Source organism: Moschus berezovskii, chromosome 18 (assembly GCF_049115385.1).
Source record: "Moschus berezovskii isolate FMDL1 chromosome 18, NW_MosBer_1.0, whole genome shotgun sequence".
NCBI classification, from domain to species: domain Eukaryota; kingdom Metazoa; phylum Chordata; class Mammalia; order Artiodactyla; family Moschidae; genus Moschus; species Moschus berezovskii.
In genome coordinates, this window is record NC_142477.1 from 45,882,094 (window position 1) to 45,899,531 (window position 17,438).

The 17,438-nt window shown below is 39.6% G+C and overlaps 1 protein-coding gene across 3 annotated transcripts in view; it reads left to right on the plus strand.

Moving 5' to 3' along the window:
- Positions 1 to 17,438, plus strand: part of NNT (nicotinamide nucleotide transhydrogenase) — a 91,566-nt gene that overhangs the window by 33,726 nt on the left and 40,402 nt on the right. For all 3 annotated transcript variants that reach the window (XM_055422085.2, XM_055422086.2, XM_055422084.2), the window contains exons 8-11: positions 12,718 to 12,851; positions 13,122 to 13,313; positions 14,072 to 14,225; positions 17,194 to 17,355. In XM_055422085.2, coding sequence (XP_055278060.1) covers positions 12,718 to 12,851; positions 13,122 to 13,313; positions 14,072 to 14,225; positions 17,194 to 17,355 — 642 coding nt within the window. The remainder of the gene's footprint in view (positions 1 to 12,717; positions 12,852 to 13,121; positions 13,314 to 14,071; positions 14,226 to 17,193; positions 17,356 to 17,438) is intronic.

The window sequence follows — 17,438 nt, forward strand, 5'->3', positions numbered from 1 at the left end:
TGAAAAGAATTGGGAGACTAATGCTGCTTTGGTGAGGAGGACCCAATAGAGTTACAGCTACAACCAGCACCTTCCACCATGTGCATTTCTGTTCTTCCTTCTTTCCTGTGTCTCGGTATTAGTTAGGATGGTTGAGCTGCCTAACACAGAGAAAGCAATGGCAACCTACTCCAGTACTTTTGCCTGGAAAATCCCATGGACAGAGGAACCTGGTAGGCTGCAGTCCATGAGGTCGCTAAGAGTCGGACACGACTGAGCGACTTCACTTTCACTTTTCACTTTCATGCATTGGAGAAGGAAATGGTAACCCACTCCAGTGTTCTTGCCTGGAGAATCCCAGGGACAGGGGAGCCTGGTGGGTTGCTGTCTATGGGGTCGCACAGAGTCGGACACGACTGAAGCAACTTAGCAGCAGCAGCAGCTGCCTAGCAAATTCACCCCAGAGCTCAGACATTATAGACATTTATTTATTATAGACATTTATAATAGACATTATAGACATTTATTTCCTGCTACAGTAATAGGGTGGTTGACACATCGGAGGCAGCTCTCTTTGCAGTCCTCTGGGATTCAAGTATGACAGTATCACCATCATGGTGATGAGGCTCTGAAAGTCACTCAGGATACTGTCTCTGTTCCACCGACTAGTAGCAAAAGGCCACGGAGGAGTGTGCATGGGATGCCCAGAAGTGGCACATACCACCTCTGCTAGCATTTCTCTTACTAAAGACCTAGTCACATGGTCAGACCTAACCGTGACGGAAGCTGGGAATTGTAGTCTTAACAGTGCCCGCAGGAATAAGAGAACATTGTGGTAGTTTGCTAAGGCTGCCATAACAAAATCTCACAGACTTGGGGTGGGGGTGGTGATGGTGTTGCTTAAATGATAGAAATTTATTTTCTTACTGTCTGGAGCCTAGAAGTCCAAGATCAAGGTGTCGGCAGGTTTGGATTCTTCTGCGGCTTCTCTCCTGGGCTTGCAGAGAGCCTCTGCTTCTGTGTCCTCGTGTAGTCTTGGTGTCTTGTTGTGTGTGTGTGTGTGTCCTCATATTCTCCTGTCTTAAGGATACCAGTCATGTTGGACTGGAGCCCACCCTGATGGCCTCAGTTATTGTGATCATCTCTTTGAAGGTTCTACCTCCAAATATAGACATATTCTGAGTTACTGTGGGTTGGGGCTTCCACAGATGAATTTTTCTGGGGACACAGTTCAGCCCATAGCAAATGTGGATTTTGGTGAGGAGCTGAAAGCTGCTTTCCTCCTTCCTTGTACTGTGTGTGTGCTAAGCCACTTCAGTTGTGTCTGACTCTTTGCGACGCTGTGGACTGTAGCCCGCCAGACTCCTCTACCCATGCAATTTTCCAAGCAAGAGTACTGAAGTGGGGTGCCATTTCCTTCTCCAGGGGATCTTCCTGACCCAGATATTGAACCTGCGTCTCCTGCATTGCAGGCGGATTCTTTACCACTGAGCCACTGGGGACGTCCCTTATAACTGCTTATGTTTAATCCGTTCACTGGCGATCAGATCGTGGATTTAGAACCAGACAGAGTAGATTCAAATTCTCGTTCTACTACTTAACAGCTGATGTGTCTCTCTTAACTTCAGATTCCTCATCTCTGAAAAGGAGGTATACATTTTCATCTTACAGAGCTGTTTTGAAGACTTGTTAAGGGACAAAGCCCAGTGTAGGGCCTGGCACATAGAGTATTAGCATAATCTCCTTTCTTCCATTGGTGATGCTTGTCTTGCAGTTGGTACCCAGACTGAACAGCTTGTTGAATTTTGCAGTAGAAAGTCTGGACATTCTTGAGCATTTCGTGGTATGTCAGAGATAGTCTCTGAACTCTTCAAGCTTACGGACATAACTCATGAAGTTATAAAACCATTGCCATTAGATGGCAATCTAGCATGGATTTCACTGTTTAAAACCGTGACTTAACTTGCTTTTCATCTGATTTTTCTGAAGATATTCGTTTCATTAAGGCTTTTTCGTCAATCTCATTCTAAGTTTTCTGACATGGAAAAGAAAATAAACAGTATTATTTCTATTAAAAAATAACTTCCTAATTGTTTTATAAATTAGTGTATAATAAATACTCATTAATCTTTTTATGGATTTTGGTAGCTAATGTACACCTAAATGGGCTTCCCAGGTGATGCCAGTGGTAAAAACCTGCCTGCCAGTGCAGGAGACATCCATCCCTGGGTGGGGAAGATCCCCTGTAGAAGGGAATGGCAACCCACTCCAGTACTCTTGCCTGGAGAATTCCATGGTCAGAGGAGCCGGGCAGGCTACAGTTCATGGGATTGCAAAGAGTTGGACACGACTGTGCGACTAACTATTGCTTAATGTAATATATATTTACATATATGTTATATAATATATGCTTTCTTTTTATGTTACCATTTAAGTTTGGTAGGTTGTTCTCCTTTTTTTGAGAATTCCCATAGATTATGATTCTGTGGTAAAGCCTTGACTAATTTTAATTTTTATCTATACAGAATTTTATAGCTATAACAGGTAAATTATTAAGATAATCCTGGAAAAATTTTTATAAATGTGTTCTCTAGTTATTGGGTAAAGGCTTGTTTTTAGGTTTCTTCTTTAAATAAATCTTTAGGGATTTCTCTAATCTGCTAAAACATGCTGTTGACTTACAATTTTTGCTAGGTATTACATTTAGAAATATCTTGAGGCATCCAATTTGTAAAAGTCAAATTTTTGCCAGTCTGACTTTCTCTCTGGTTCCTTATACAAATAATTAATTAGGCAGAGAAAATTTTTGTCTAGTTCCAAGAATAACATTCACATGTAACGTACTCTCCTTGACTATTTAAGCTTAGGTCAGGATCATTCCGTACTCCCTGGTGGCTCAGATGATAAAGACTCTGCCTGCAATGTGGGAGACCCCGATGGGTCAGGAAGATCTCCTGGAGGTTGCATGCAACTCACTCCAGTGTTCTTGCCTGGAGAAGCCCATGGTGGAGGAGCCTGGAGGGCTACAGTCCATGGGGTTGCAAAGAGTTGGACACGACTGAGCGCCTAGCACTGCCACTGTCAGGATCTCTTTCTGTTCACAAGCACAGCTGTCTGTCAGCCCTTCAGTGGTAACAAAGCTGGGGGATTGGATCTGTGGGTTGCTCTGTCTGCCACACTTGGCAGAATCAGAGACTCATTATTAGATCAGTGGATCAAAATGTTCAGCAGTTTTTTGCCACATCCAGTCTGTTACATAACCAATGATCTCTTTTTTCCTCGTGTATACATATATTTGTATAAAGAGCCTTTTGTCCTGATCTGTAACATTTTTACATTTTAAGACTCCATATTTGAACCCCATCTGTGATTTTGAAATTCCAAAAGAGCCTTTGGTGTATATAAGTTAGAATGCCTTTGGCCACCAGACGCAGACGTTCCAGCACAATCTGCCTTAAACCAGAAAGGAGATTTGTTGGGTCTTGTAACTGAAAAAACTGGCTTCCTTTGTGGCTCAGCTGGTAAAGAATCTGCCTGCAATGTGGGAGATCTCAGTTCGATTCTTGGGTTAGGAAGATCCCCTGGAGAAGGGAAAGGCTACACACTCCAGTATTCTGGCCTGGAGAATTCCATTGACTATAGCCCATGGGGTCACAAAGAGTTGGACATGACTGAGTGACTTTCACTTGTCATTTGTAATGGGAAAAAGTCCAGTTATAACTGGAGAGGGGTGCTCTGGGGAACCCTGCTGGGCTCTTTTGTCTTGTCAGCTTGGCCCTCTCTGGTTGGTTTCATCCTCAGGGGTAGAGGCAGAAGTAGCTCCAGGCCTCAGTGTGCACAGCACATTACACCACCAGAGGACAAGACAAGCCGAGTCTGATGACTCCCTCTTGAAGAGCAAGGAAACTTCTTTTTCAGAAGCCCGTAGCACACTTTCCCTCATTCTTATTTACTTTGATTGGGTAATGTTTTCACTTTTTAAAAGATTTAGTTTTACTTATTTATCTGGGTCTTAGTCAGAGCATGTTGGATCTAGTTCCCTGACCAGGGATTGAACCTGTGCCCCCTGCATTGGGAGCTCAGAGTCTTAGTCACCAAAGAAATCCCAACATCACCACTTTTGAACCACTCAGTGTAGGCTGGGCCCCTCAGCTTACACCTGGATTTCTGAACAGGTCATCATTAAGTTATCCCTAGGCCAGCCAGGCCTGCCTTTGGAGTAGTTTCAGGTCATTTCTCCTTAAAGCTCATGGACTGTGTCGAGAAAATGAAAGTCAGAGTAGTGACAAGAGGATGCTGGATAAACACCAGTGCTCAATGTAAAATTGTGTTCTTGAATGATATTCCTTAATGCGTAAATACTACAGAACATCTTTACATGCTCTGTTTTGCATGTAGTCAATACAGTAGTGTGTTACATTAAAATTATCCTTGTGTTTATAGTACTTGTTCACAAGAAATCTATTTTGGTTTGGATAAATATATTTAATAAGTTATATTGTTAATCTCTTTGTTACTATATTGTTGAATATACTATGTTCTTGTTAAAGCAGAAAGTTGTTCTTGAGCCTGCTTAATTTGATGCCTTACAGGCCAGGAAGTTAGGAATTTCCCCATCTGATTAAATGCCATTAAATAATTCCAGTAAGTAATGCTAAATGTTCTTTGGAATTATTATAAAACTTTGTGGTAAACCTTTTTCATCTTGGTGTCTTGTTGTTCTTAATATTTTTAGTGGTTTCCTCTGAATTTTCCTTTTTTTTTTTTTTTTTGGTGTCATTAAAGTTGTCTGTGAGGGCTTGATTCTTTTTCCGCTAAGACAGAATCTGAAAATTCATTATTTCATATGATCATGTTAGACCTGATTTACTCAGAGAGGTATAAATAACATTTTGTAGAACTTTCCAGTGAAGTTTTAGATGTTGGTGTTTAGTTTAAGCTAAATCTCCCTATTTGAATTTAGTGTTGTAGAGGCCAGTGGTATATTCTTTTGCCAGATAGCAATAAGTTGTTAAAGCTATTTTTATAAACCCAGGTGGCGCCAGTGCAGGACACTTAAGAGACATGGGTTTGATCCCTGGGTTAGGAGGATTCCCTACCCACTCCGATATTCCTGCCTGGAGAATCTGTGGACAGAGGAACCTGCAGGTCTACAGTCTATAAAGTTGCAAAGAGTCGGACCCAAGCGACTTAGCATGCAATCTTTTCTAGAAATTTTTGAATTTGCCACTTTAAAAACTGCATCTTAGTATTCATTTAATAAGAAAACACAAGAGTATGAAAAGCTACTATTAATTCAGTCACATTTCAGAATAAGTATGTGTGACACAGTGCCATATAGGCACACATCAAGAAACCGTGCACATGTGTGAGGCATTTTTTCATCTTGAAGTCAGTTCTGCGTGTACACAGAGATTCAGGAATACCTTATATTAATCTATGGTACCTCTTGTCTGCTGTTACTGTTTAGTCACTAAGTCATTCTGACTCTTTTGTGACCCCGTGGACTATAGCCCACCAGGCTTCTCTGTCCATGGAATTTCCCAGGCAAGAATACTGGAGTGGGTTGTCATTTCCTTCTCCAGGGGATCTTCCTGATCCAGGGATTGAACCCCTGTCTCCTGCATTGGCAGGCAGGTTCTTTACCACTGATCTACGAGGGAAGCCCATGGCACCTTTCAGTTCAGTTCAGTTCAGTTCAGTTCAGTTCAGTCGCTCAGTCGTGTCCGACTCTCCGCGACCCCATGAATCACAGCACGCCAGGCCTCCCTGTCCATCACCAACTCCCGGAGTACACTCAAACTCATGTCCACAGAGTCGGTGATGCCATCCAGCCATCTCATTCTCCGTCGTCCCCTTCTCCTCCCGCCCCCAACCTTTCCCAGCATCAGAGTCTTTTCCAGTGAGTCAACTCGTCTCATGAGGTGGCCAAAGTATTGGAGTTTCAGCTTTAGCATCAGTCCCTCCAATGAACATCCAGGATTGATCTCCTTTAGAATGGACTGGTTGGATCTCCTTGCAGTATAAGGGACTCTCAAGAGTCTTCTCCAACACCACAGTTCAAAAGCATCGATTCTTCGGCGATCAGCTTTCTTCACAGTCCAACTCTCACATCCATACATGACCACGGGAAAAACCATTGCCTTGACTAGACGGACCTTGGTCGGCAAAGTAATGTCTCTGCTTTTTAATATACTATCAAGGTTGGTCATAACTTTCCTTCCAAGGAGCAAGCGTCTTTTAATTTCATGGCTGCAATCAGCATCTGCAGTGATTTTGGAGCCCAAAAAAACAAAGTCTGACACTGTTTCCACTGTTTTTCCATCTATTTCCCATGAAGTGATAATAATGGCCATCCAATTGGGAAACTCTGTAACTAAAATTTTTAGATGAGTGTTATAAATATCTCAGTTATTCTCCTAAAAAAATGTTCCCTAATCTTTGAATGCAACCTCCTTTAGTCCTAAACTCTTAGACCTCAGAGCTATAAGTACAGCTTTCCTTCCCCATTTAGCCTGTACATGGAAGGCACTGAATGGGTATTAGTTGAGTCAATGAATAGATGAATACTTGAATGATGACTATGAGTGCATGATGTTCTGCGATTGTCTTGGCAAGAGTAGGGAAGTAAACTCCCAACTGGGAGGGAACTGAGTAATCTTACCAGGAACTTAATGTTCACAAATCAAAAGAAACCAAAAAATAGTTCATGAAGTTGGACATCTTTCCAAACCTTTTACCCACAGTTTGTTTTGTGCCAGGAAATATATTAATATTTTTTTCTCCTTGTTGAGTTTTTTCAATCATAGTGATTCTTCTTTTGAGGGGGGTGGTTTGAAGAGATGTAAGTTTTGATCTTTTTATGTTTCCCATCTTCTGCAAATAAATGATAACATCAACAAAAAGGGCAGTCAAAAGGGGAAAGCCCAAGTGTGCCTCTAAAAAAAACCCCTTGTATCTGCCTCCTTTTATTAATCTTTCTGCTTCCTTATACAGGCCTGTCCTGAAACACCTGATATGCTCATTTGGATCCATGTGTCTAGGATCTGTACCGGGCTGTCACTGGGGTATTATGGGACATCTCTAAATGTTGAATTTATTCTTTTCTATGTTATATGTTATATATATATATATAAAAAATCCGTGTGCATCTTCCTGTTTGTTATCCATCCTTAGTTATGATTCTGTCTCCCTGTGTAAGTATTTGGATTCACTCTTTGAAAGGCTTTCCTAACTGTATAGCTTCCTTTGCTGTCGCAGGGAGGGCAGAGGATTTTGAGTGAAGTGTTTTCTGTTGGTTAGTGAACAGACTGGGTAAGGGTATTTCTTAATTATTTTAATTCTTCTAGTAAAATTCTTTAATCTCTGTCCTCTACTTAAAGGGGAAACTGGTTGTGATTATGCTTTGTTTGTTTATTTATTTTTATTAAAATAGTGTGTGACTTTTGTTGGAAATGCAGTAGAATACAAAGTAGAAAATAAAGATCATTTGTGATCCTTCTACTCAGTGAAAAATACTATTAACATTTTACCATTTCTTTTCAGCCTTTTTCCCATGCATTTTTATCACATTAGATGAAGATAAAATAGCTTTCTTACTTATCCCACTAAATACTCTTTTAAGTTTCCCCCTTAATATAATAAGTCATTCAGTTCAGTTCAGTTCAGTTGCTCAGTTGTGTCCGCCTCTTTGCGACCCCATGAATCACAGCACGCCAGGCCTCCCTATCCATCACCAACTCCCTATAAATATATTTTAATGGTTTTGTTAGAATTTTCTTGTTTGAATGTACTGTATTTTATTTAACTGTTCTCCCAAAGTTAAGCTTTTTATGTATTTCCAGTTTCTGTCAATTAAAAATGATATACTAACATTTTTTTTGACTTTATTCCTGTATCTGTATTTTCAGTTATTTCCCCAGGATTAATCAAATTTGGGAAGTAGAATTAGTAGATGAATATTAGTATTTTTGGCAATTTGGTAAACACTTGATAAACTATGCTTTCCTGGAAGATTATGTAGTTCATAATCTCATCAGTAGATCATCCAGTTAATTGTTTCATTTCAGCAGTATTCAAGATTTTGTTGACTCTTTCAGTTTGAGGGTAAAAATATATTTCATTCTTTGTACTCACATTTCTTTTTCTTTCTTTTTTTAATATATTATTTTTTAAATTGGATTATAATTGCTTTACAATGTGTTAGTTTCTGCTATGCAACGGCATAAATCACTTATATGTGTACATTTATGCCTTCCCACTTGAGCCTCCCTTCTACCCCACCCCCGATCCTGCCCCTTTAGGTCATCACAGAACACCCAGCTGAGCTCTCTGTACTATATAGGAGCTTCCAACTAGCTATCTGTTTTATACATGGTAGTATATATATATATGTCTGTTCTCACTTTTCTTTGGTTCTTACTGAGGGTGAACTGTTTTCATTTGGTTGTTACCTTTCTCTTTGAATTAGCCATTTGCATTTGCTGTTCATTTATCTATTAGGATCTTAGTGTAATGTTTTGTTTCTATTTGAATTTCCGTGAACTTTTTATTGTATTAACTTTCTGTCATGTTTATGTTCTTCTGAGGATAGTAATATATACCTTTTCATATTTAAATTTCTTGATGTTTTCCTTTGTAATTTTCCCCATTGCTGATATTTAAGAAGTACTTTTCAGTCTAAAGAGAGAGATTTACCAAGGATATCTTTTCTTCTTCTCTTTGTGGGGTGATTCTTTTATAATTAATTCTAACCTATAGAGTTCAGAGTTTAATTTGAAATAAATGTTAGGTTTGGGCAGATTTCCTCATGAAAAGCTAACTAATCATCTTATTATTTTTTTGTTCTTTCCATTTTGTAATGCCGCACTTAGCATATATTACGTTTTTGTCACAGTAGGCCATGAGGGTAAGATAGTATTTTGAAATTTCCTTCTCAGTCTTTCCCTCTCTTGACCTAATCTTTTGAGGATTTGCTCATTTGGAATTTTTATGTACTACTCTGCTCCTCTTTTGGCTCTGTTTTTTCCCTTCTGTTTTTAATTTGCATTTCTGCACTTTTCAGAATTTTCAAAAAATTAGTCCACATGTGAGTTCTTAAAGGCAGCTGCACTGTTACGTTCATCATTGTATTCCCTGTAGCCCTTATTGAATTTTTAAAGCAATAACATTAATGCAAGCTCTTCTGGAAAACTTGGGAGATAAGAAAAAGCATAAAGAAGAAAATAAATTAGTCTCACCACTCAGAGATACCCTGATACTGTTAAACATACGGTATAAAATTTGCTGGGAACTATGTGTGTGTGTACTTGTCGCTCAGTCGTGTCTGACTCCCTGTTACCCCATGGACTACAGCCCTCCAGGCTACTCTGTCCATGGAATTCTCCAGGCAATACTAGAGTGGGTTGCCATGCCCTCCTGCAGGGGATCTTCCCAACCCAAGGATCGAACCCAGGTCTCCCATATTGCAGCCCACGTCTGAGCCACCAGGGAAGCCCAAGAATACTGGAGTGGGTAGCCTATCCCTTCTCCAGGGGATCTTCCTGACCCGGGAATCAAACTGGGTTCTCCTGCATTGCAGGTGAATTCTTTACCAGCTGAGCTATCAGGGAAGCCCAGGAACTATATAGTATTTGGAGTATTTTGTGTGTGTGTGTGTGTGTGTGTGTATGCTTGAAACATTCACATATATGTGTGTAATTTTATTTTTTACTAAATGAGAGCATCCTATACATACTGTTTTGTTGTGTACTTTTTACTTGTAATAATTCCATATTTTTAAACATTCCTCTATGACTTTAAATATAATTTTTTGACTTACATTCCCATTATTTGGCTATATACTAAATAAAATATTTTAATAATAAAATATTTTACTGAAAGAAAATGCTATTCTTTCAAAGAGATTGAATTTCAGAGTGATAATACATCCAGAACACCTGTTATCACTGTTGCAGTGAAAATATATGTGTGTGTGAGCCACAGTAGAATTGCTTTGTGTAGGTTGAATAAGTAAAATCGAAGAAGAGAATTAGGTGGTACGTTAGATGTTTTCTAGGAAGCCTAAATGGTTTTGGCCGCTTGACATCTTATAATAAAGTGGGCAGCATTACAGATCCTGGGTCTGAGCTGTAGCTGTAGTTATCTCAGAAGGAAGAAGGAATTCAGAATTTTGGGGGCAGGAGACGTTAGTTAGATGCCAAATCAAATTGGTGAGGACGATGGTTCTAAAGTTGGTGCAGTTAGAAGTCAAAGGGGATAGACCTGTATCTAATCTGGTTATAGCCAAAAGAGTAGTTTAAGGCGTGTCAACCTAAGACCAGAGGGCACAAGAGAGGTGGAGGAAAAACTGTGACAAACATGAGTCTGGTTAATAGAGCTGAGGTTCTATTAGATGAGACTTAGTAGAGATGAGGCACCAGAGGTGGGTAGTGATGACAGTCAAATTTAGCCCTTTAAATTTGCTCCCTTACGTGGAAGCGACTCTCTCACCCATCGCTTTATATAACTGCAGAACTAAGCAGCTTGACCTTTATTTTGGAGAGCCCTCAGATGTGTGTGGTTTGCATCCCCAAATTCCCATGCTCTAGTAAAGGTTAAAATATTGAGGGTGCCTTTGTTGGACTGTAGCGTTGGAGGCTAGAGGAAAGGAATGCAAAATCCCAGAGAATTTTGAGAATTAGTGAAGCTACCAGGACTTCTGGGAGTTGTCTTTGGGAAAGTAAAGTGAAATTCGCTCAGTTGTGCCCGACTCTTTGCGACCCCCATGGACTTCTTCAGGCCAGAATACTGGAATGGATAGCCTTTCCCTTCTCTAGGGGATCTTCCCAACCCAGGGATCGAACCCAGGTCTCCCACATTGCAGGCGGATTCTTTACCATCTGAGCCACCAGGGAAGCCCGCCCAAGAATACTGGAGTGGGTAGCCTATCCCTTCTCTAGGGGATCATCCCAACCCAGGAACCGAACAGGGGTCTCCTGCATTGCAGGCAGATTCTTTACCAACTGATCTATCAGGGAAGCAAAGACCTCCTCATTCTTGCTCCTTTCAATGGGGACTCAGAAGAGAGCCCCAGATCTTCCCTAACAAACCACTATGGTTGGAGCAGACAGTCCAGTGGAGCAGCAATGAGAAGGAATGCTAGGCAGAGTGCTTCAGCTGGGGGAGAAAGGCCTTCAGTCATAGGAGACTTGATCTTGGAATCATTAAGTTTGCATCGAAAAAGGAGGTACACCCACTTGTATCTTAATAACTTTTTTTTCACATGTGCTACAAAGAAAGGTTATTTTTCTTTTTCAAATCGCATGTATTCCAGTCAAATAGTCTGAAAAACAGATTATTATAATGCAAGTTTTAGTTGATTTCAATTTATAAAATTGACAGTGTTTTTACTAAAATTCACTCAGAGTTGAAAACTTTCAGAAGAAAAAATAATTAGCCTGTTAGCTCTCTGCTTTCCGATAGTCAATCTCACAAGTTCGTGCCCTTTTTCTTTTGGCTTAGATATTTACATTGTTTTGTGAAACTTGAACAAGATATTATACCTACCATGTGGGCCCCTGTTGGACATACTGATTGATGTATGTTAGCTTGAAAAATCCTTGTGTTCGGTGCTTTATCCTCTATGTAAGAATTAGTATATGATTTCAAATGTGAAATGTCTCATGAAGAGTATGCTCCATGAGAACAGGGACCTTTTCTGTTTAAAGTGAAAGTGAAGTCGCTCAGTCGTGTCCGACTCTTAGCGATCCCATGAACTGCAGCCTACCAGGCTCCTTTGCCAATGGGATTTTCCAGGCAAGAGTACTGGAGTGGGTTGCTGTTTATCCACCAGTAAATTCCCAGCATCAGGTACAGAACTCAACTCAACAGAGGTACAGAATGAATAGTTGTTGAGTGTGAATACAAATGTATGGGTGATTTCTAAGGTTTTTTGAAGTTCTGGTATTTTATCATTTCCATATCATGGTACTCCTCTGTCTCTCCTTGAAGTTATCCTGTATTAAATTAAGGTTCCCAAGTGGTGGTAGTAGTAAAGAACCTGTCTGCCAACGCAGGAGACATAAGAGATGTGGGGTTCAATCCTTGGGTTGGGAAGGTCACCTGGAGGAGGCCATGGCAACCCACTCCAGTATACTTGCCTGGAGAAGCCCCTTGGACAGAGGAGCCTGGTGGGCTACAGTCCATGGCGTCACGAAGAGATGGACACGACTGAGGCGACTTGGCACGCACAGCACGATATAGTATGTGGGAAAATATGGTGACATTGGTTCAGATGACTGGAAATACTATGTTGGAATTCATAGATTACTACTGAATATTCCCTTGACATTTGTGATGTTTATGAATTGTCCAATTTGCATGCACATAGTTTCCTTATTAGCTTATTTATTATGCATTTACAAGAAACAGGCAAAATGTTGATTTTTTTTTTTTTTCACGAGTGGAGCTGGGTGTAAACAAGCTGGGAAGAGCAGTGCTTCTGAGGTTTCTGTGGTTAGCAGATGGCAAGAGTTGTTTGCTAGTTCAGTGGCTCCTTCCTGCCCACTGGCTGTGCGGCTCATGCTCATCCCGTTTCTTCCTTTGGTGACCAGCCTTTCCTTTGTTACGAGCTTTAAGGGGTTTCTTGAAAGGGTGCAATTTGTGAGTACTCAGAGACTATCATAATAATTAGAATATAGAGTTTAAAAAACTCACCATGTGCTTTATACTGTGTTCTGTTTTCTTTGGTTTTACTAGGTAAAAAAGCTCCCATTTTGTTTAATAAAGAAATGATCGAGTCCATGAAGGAAGGTTCAGTTGTTGTGGATTTAGCTGCTGAGGCTGGCGGAAACTTTGAAACCACCAAGCCAGGAGAACTTTATGTTCATAAGGTATAGCTCAGAGCTTCCTCTTGCTATGATCCTGATCCTTCATCTTTAGTGATTTGTGAGAGGGTGTTTGTTGCTTTAAATATTTAGAGAAACTGAGGCCGGAAATTTTCTAAAATTAAAAATAGTCACATTTAAAGCTCTTTTTGAAATATTTATTTGTATGTATATGAAGATGTATAATTTCAAAACTTAGCCTTGGCTGAGAATTGTCCTGGAAAGAATGTGAGCATTTAGTAAGAGACCTTTCCGACTGTATTTTTATTCATTTAGGGAATTACTCACATAGGCTACACAGACCTTCCCAGCCGAATGGCCACACAGGCCAGCACCCTATATTCCAACAACATCACCAAGCTTCTGAAGGCCATCAGCCCGGACAAAGATAATTTTTACTTTGAAGTGAAAGATGACTTTGACTTTGGTACAATGGGTCATGTCATTAGAGGAACTGTAGTGATGAAGGTGAGTAAAGAGATCTGTGCCTTCCTGTGTTTTCATTCTGCATTTGTTCTAGGATTTTTGTTTATGGAAGAATCCTATCTTGGAATTGAGGTATATGCTAATAAAATATCAGTGTGTTGGGTTTATGCCAATAAAAATTATTTAAAAATCCAGAACAACTTAAAGAAAAATATTGCAGATATACATGTGACTCACCTAAAATATGTATTGCTTTTGAAAAACATAAAACAAACAAACAAAACCCCCAGAACTGAATAAAGTAAAAATTAAACATTCCCCCACCTATCTTCTTTTAAGTTCTATTTTCTTCCTTATATGTTCTATACACATACTAATTGTACACCTATGTGTGTTTTCATGACACAGCCATTATATATTTATGTAAATGTATGTGGCGCTAATGGTAAAGAATCTGCCTACCAATACAGGAGACATAAGAGAAGTGGGTTCAGTCCCTGGGTCGGGAAGATCCTCTGGAGGAGGGCATGGCAACTCACTCCAGTATTCTTGCCTGGAGAATCCCATGGACAGAGGAGCCTGGTGGGCAAGAGTCCATAGGGTCACAGAGAGTCGGACACGACTGATGGAAGTGACTTAACGTGCATGCACATGTTATATATTTATATAAGGTGATGTTATAAATTAAATGAATTTCCGTATTTATTTAAAATTGTTTTTCAGAGACGAGTTTTTCTGCAACACTGAATTGACTGAATGCTAGATGGTTTAAAAAGTGCTGTTTTTCTAATTTCTGTTAGGATGGCCAAGTGATTTTCCCTGCTCCCACACCGAAAAATATTCCTCAAGGTGCCCCAGTAAAACAGAAGACAGTGGCAGAGCTGGAGGCTGAAAAAGCAGCTACTATCACGCCCTTCAGGAAGACAATGACGTCGGCTTCTGTCTATACAGCAGGTAAGGGTTCCTTTTATGGAGCTTTAGACTTCTTTGAATTGTGACTGCATTATGTGCGTGATGTATTGACTGTCAAAGTTAGTAAACGAAATGCAGTTGTCATTCATTGGATTCTCAGGACTTGGCCTTGTTAGAAGCAGTTTTCACATGTGACATGTCACCTGTCCCGCCTCTGTGGACTAGGAGACTCCATTGTCCACTCTCAGAGATGCAGGCACTGGGGTAAATGCTGGAATGAATAAATGAGAGATAATACATAGGCGGTTAATACTTTTCTTTTATAAAAAACATTTAAAATATAATTGTTAATGTTTTTATATATATGCACCAAATATAACGAGTAGTGATGTATGTCAGATTGTGTTGTTATAAAGTTCATCTAAATGTGCTTAATGATTTATTTTTTGTGGTTTATAAAACATCACTTGTGATTATCTGCATCTCTGGGTAAGACAGGGGGACCAAATATTTGCTTTGAAGAATAAACAGTAAGTTACCTAGTAAAAAAAATTCAGTTTTTAAGTTTTTATCTCCTTTACAGTTTAACATAGATTCTTCATTTTCTAAGTAATCTTCATGAAGACACTAAAGAATTGTCATAAAATAGTGATAAATATTCATTCTGGCTATGAATTGTTAAGAGTTTGAAATATGAAGGTTTGATTTTAAGTCAGTTTCTGTCTCATAGAATGAATTAAAAATGTTTAGATCTGTGAGAGCCAAAATACAAACAAAAGCAAACTATAAAGAATTAAGGACCGGTACCAAGCACACAGAATTCTTGTAGCCTCAGCATTCTCCAAATTCCCATGTGAGGCCAGATGTTTTAAGCTAAATATGTAACTCTCCTTGAATAAAGAGCAAGTCTCAGCAAAATGACTGAAAAAGCCTTTAGTTGTGAACATTGTGACTAGATGGAGCAGTGTCCCTGTTTGCACTTACTTACTAAAACGAAGAAACAATATTATTGTGTTGTACAAGGAGAGTATGATCAGTAGGTTGTAAATTTCCATTTCTCTTTGGGATTCATAAGGAAATGTAGTGAGATATAACAATGATTTATTTTTCTAGGTTTCAGTCAAAGTTTATTGCATTTTAATAGATATAACAGTGGCATATCCCAATGAATAAAGGGATGGCCTTCTATTTATTTTTCCATACCCTAAAAGTTCCTCCTTTATGATAAAGCCAAGTGTTTTTCTTGAACACTTCTATCATATGTTAGAGTCTATTTAACTAGCTTTCTTCAAAGAATGTGATTTGCTTTTTTTCCTTTTTCCTATTTTTCTTTTCTTTTTCCTTTATCATAGAGACTGAATGTAGCATATCTGACATTAATGAATGTCAAATGAAAAGACTTTAGTTTATTAAATAGTTAATAAGAAAGCCTTCACCTGAGGAGTTTCTATCTTAGATGGTCAACACAGTTGATTGCAGGTGATGATAACGTAGTGCTTCGTAACTAATGTGGGCATTTAGTGAGTGCTAGGCATCACGCTAAACTTCACATGCCTTAGCTCATTTATTCCTTATAAGAACTCAGTGAGTTGGGCATATTATTATTTTCTTTTTCTAAGATGAAGACAGAAAGGATTAATAATGTTGTAGAGAATACTGGAGCACAGAGAGGTTAAGTAAGTTGCCTAAGATCACACAGTTAGCAAGCAGTAGAGCCAGAATTTGAACCAGGCAGCCTGGCTTAAGAAAACATGTCTTTAAATATAACCCTGCACAGATTCTCTGATGTTTAACTGAAGCTCAAAACAATATTCTGTCTAACTCTCCCTCCAGATGGTTAACAGGCCATTCATGGGAGCCTTGGAAGTCTTATATGTGGGTAGGGAAATAAAACTGCATAAACTTCCCTAGTGGTCCAGTGGTTAGGACTCCACACTTCTACTGAAGGGAACACTGGTTCAATCCCTGGTTGGGGAACTAAGATCATGGGGAACTATGCCATGTGAGGTGTCCAATAAACAAAACAAAAATTTTAAAACTACAGTCTTACTGAATAATTTAAAGTAACTTGTCAGTTGCTAATGTTCCAGCTATGCCACTTGTAAAGAAATAGTCCATATCAAGGGGAAAAAGTACCTTATTCAAGGAAGTTAAATTCCAGCATCCTGGTCACCCATTATCATTTGGTTTTCACTGACCGCTAGGTAACCCTTTCTTATGTTGCAGAACAGTCATCCACATGTTTGCTGTTAGGAAAGGTGATAATTAAAGATGTATGTTGAGAGCTGAGTGTTTGTATTCTGCACATTCTTAATTTAATTTGTATTTTTTCCCCTTTTTCTTTCTAAAATCCTGTTTGCTGACTTGGTGTTGAGGCTGGAGCTGACTGTCCTGGCCAGCAGTCCAGTCCAGATTCAGGAGCAATTGCAAAACTTCTGTCCCGGGTGGGTGGAGGCCATATGTTTTGGGGAGGTGCTGAAGTGAATGAAACCCTTCCTACTCTTAAAATCCCTCTTCCTCAGCCAAATCTGAGAGTGACGTGAAATGGGCCTCCCCAAAGTCTGTTTCGTAAAGGTTGTGTCTTGCCCAAGTAGAAAATGCTTTGGTAGATCCTTTATAGGCCTATAATTCTGGAATAAAAACACTTGTATAAACACATGTGGCATCGTCAATGAAAGTTAAAGCAGAGAAGAGGACAAGTTATGCAGAGGAAAATGTGCAAATTATTATTAAGGTGACTCATAAATTTTACTAGATGTTTACAATTTCTTTTAGGGGGTGGTGGTCAGGAAGTTGAGATTTGCTCACAATACCTTTAACTCTCTTTCACCTCCCTTCCCAATCATGAAATGTCTTAAAAAAAAAAAAACACCAAAACTCATTATTTGCAAGGGTGTAGAATTTTAAAGCCTTGAGTATGCCACATGTTTGTTTGTGTGTGGGTGTACGTGTGCTTTTAATCCTCCTGTGATAATTGGATGTGAGCTCACACTCTTCCCTGTTCCTCCAGGTCTCACTGGGATACTAGGTTTGGGTATCGCGGCTCCCAATTTAGCCTTTTCCCAGATGGTGACCACTTTCGGCTTGGCCGGCATCGTGGGCTACCACACTGTCTGGGGAGTGACTCCTGCTCTCCACTCACCGCTGATGTCTGTGACTAATGCAATCTCAGGTGTGTTCCCCTCTTGTTTTCCCGCACCTTAGGTTTTCAAGGGCTTGTTCAGCGCACAGAGTGCTTTCCAGGAGGTTGATCAA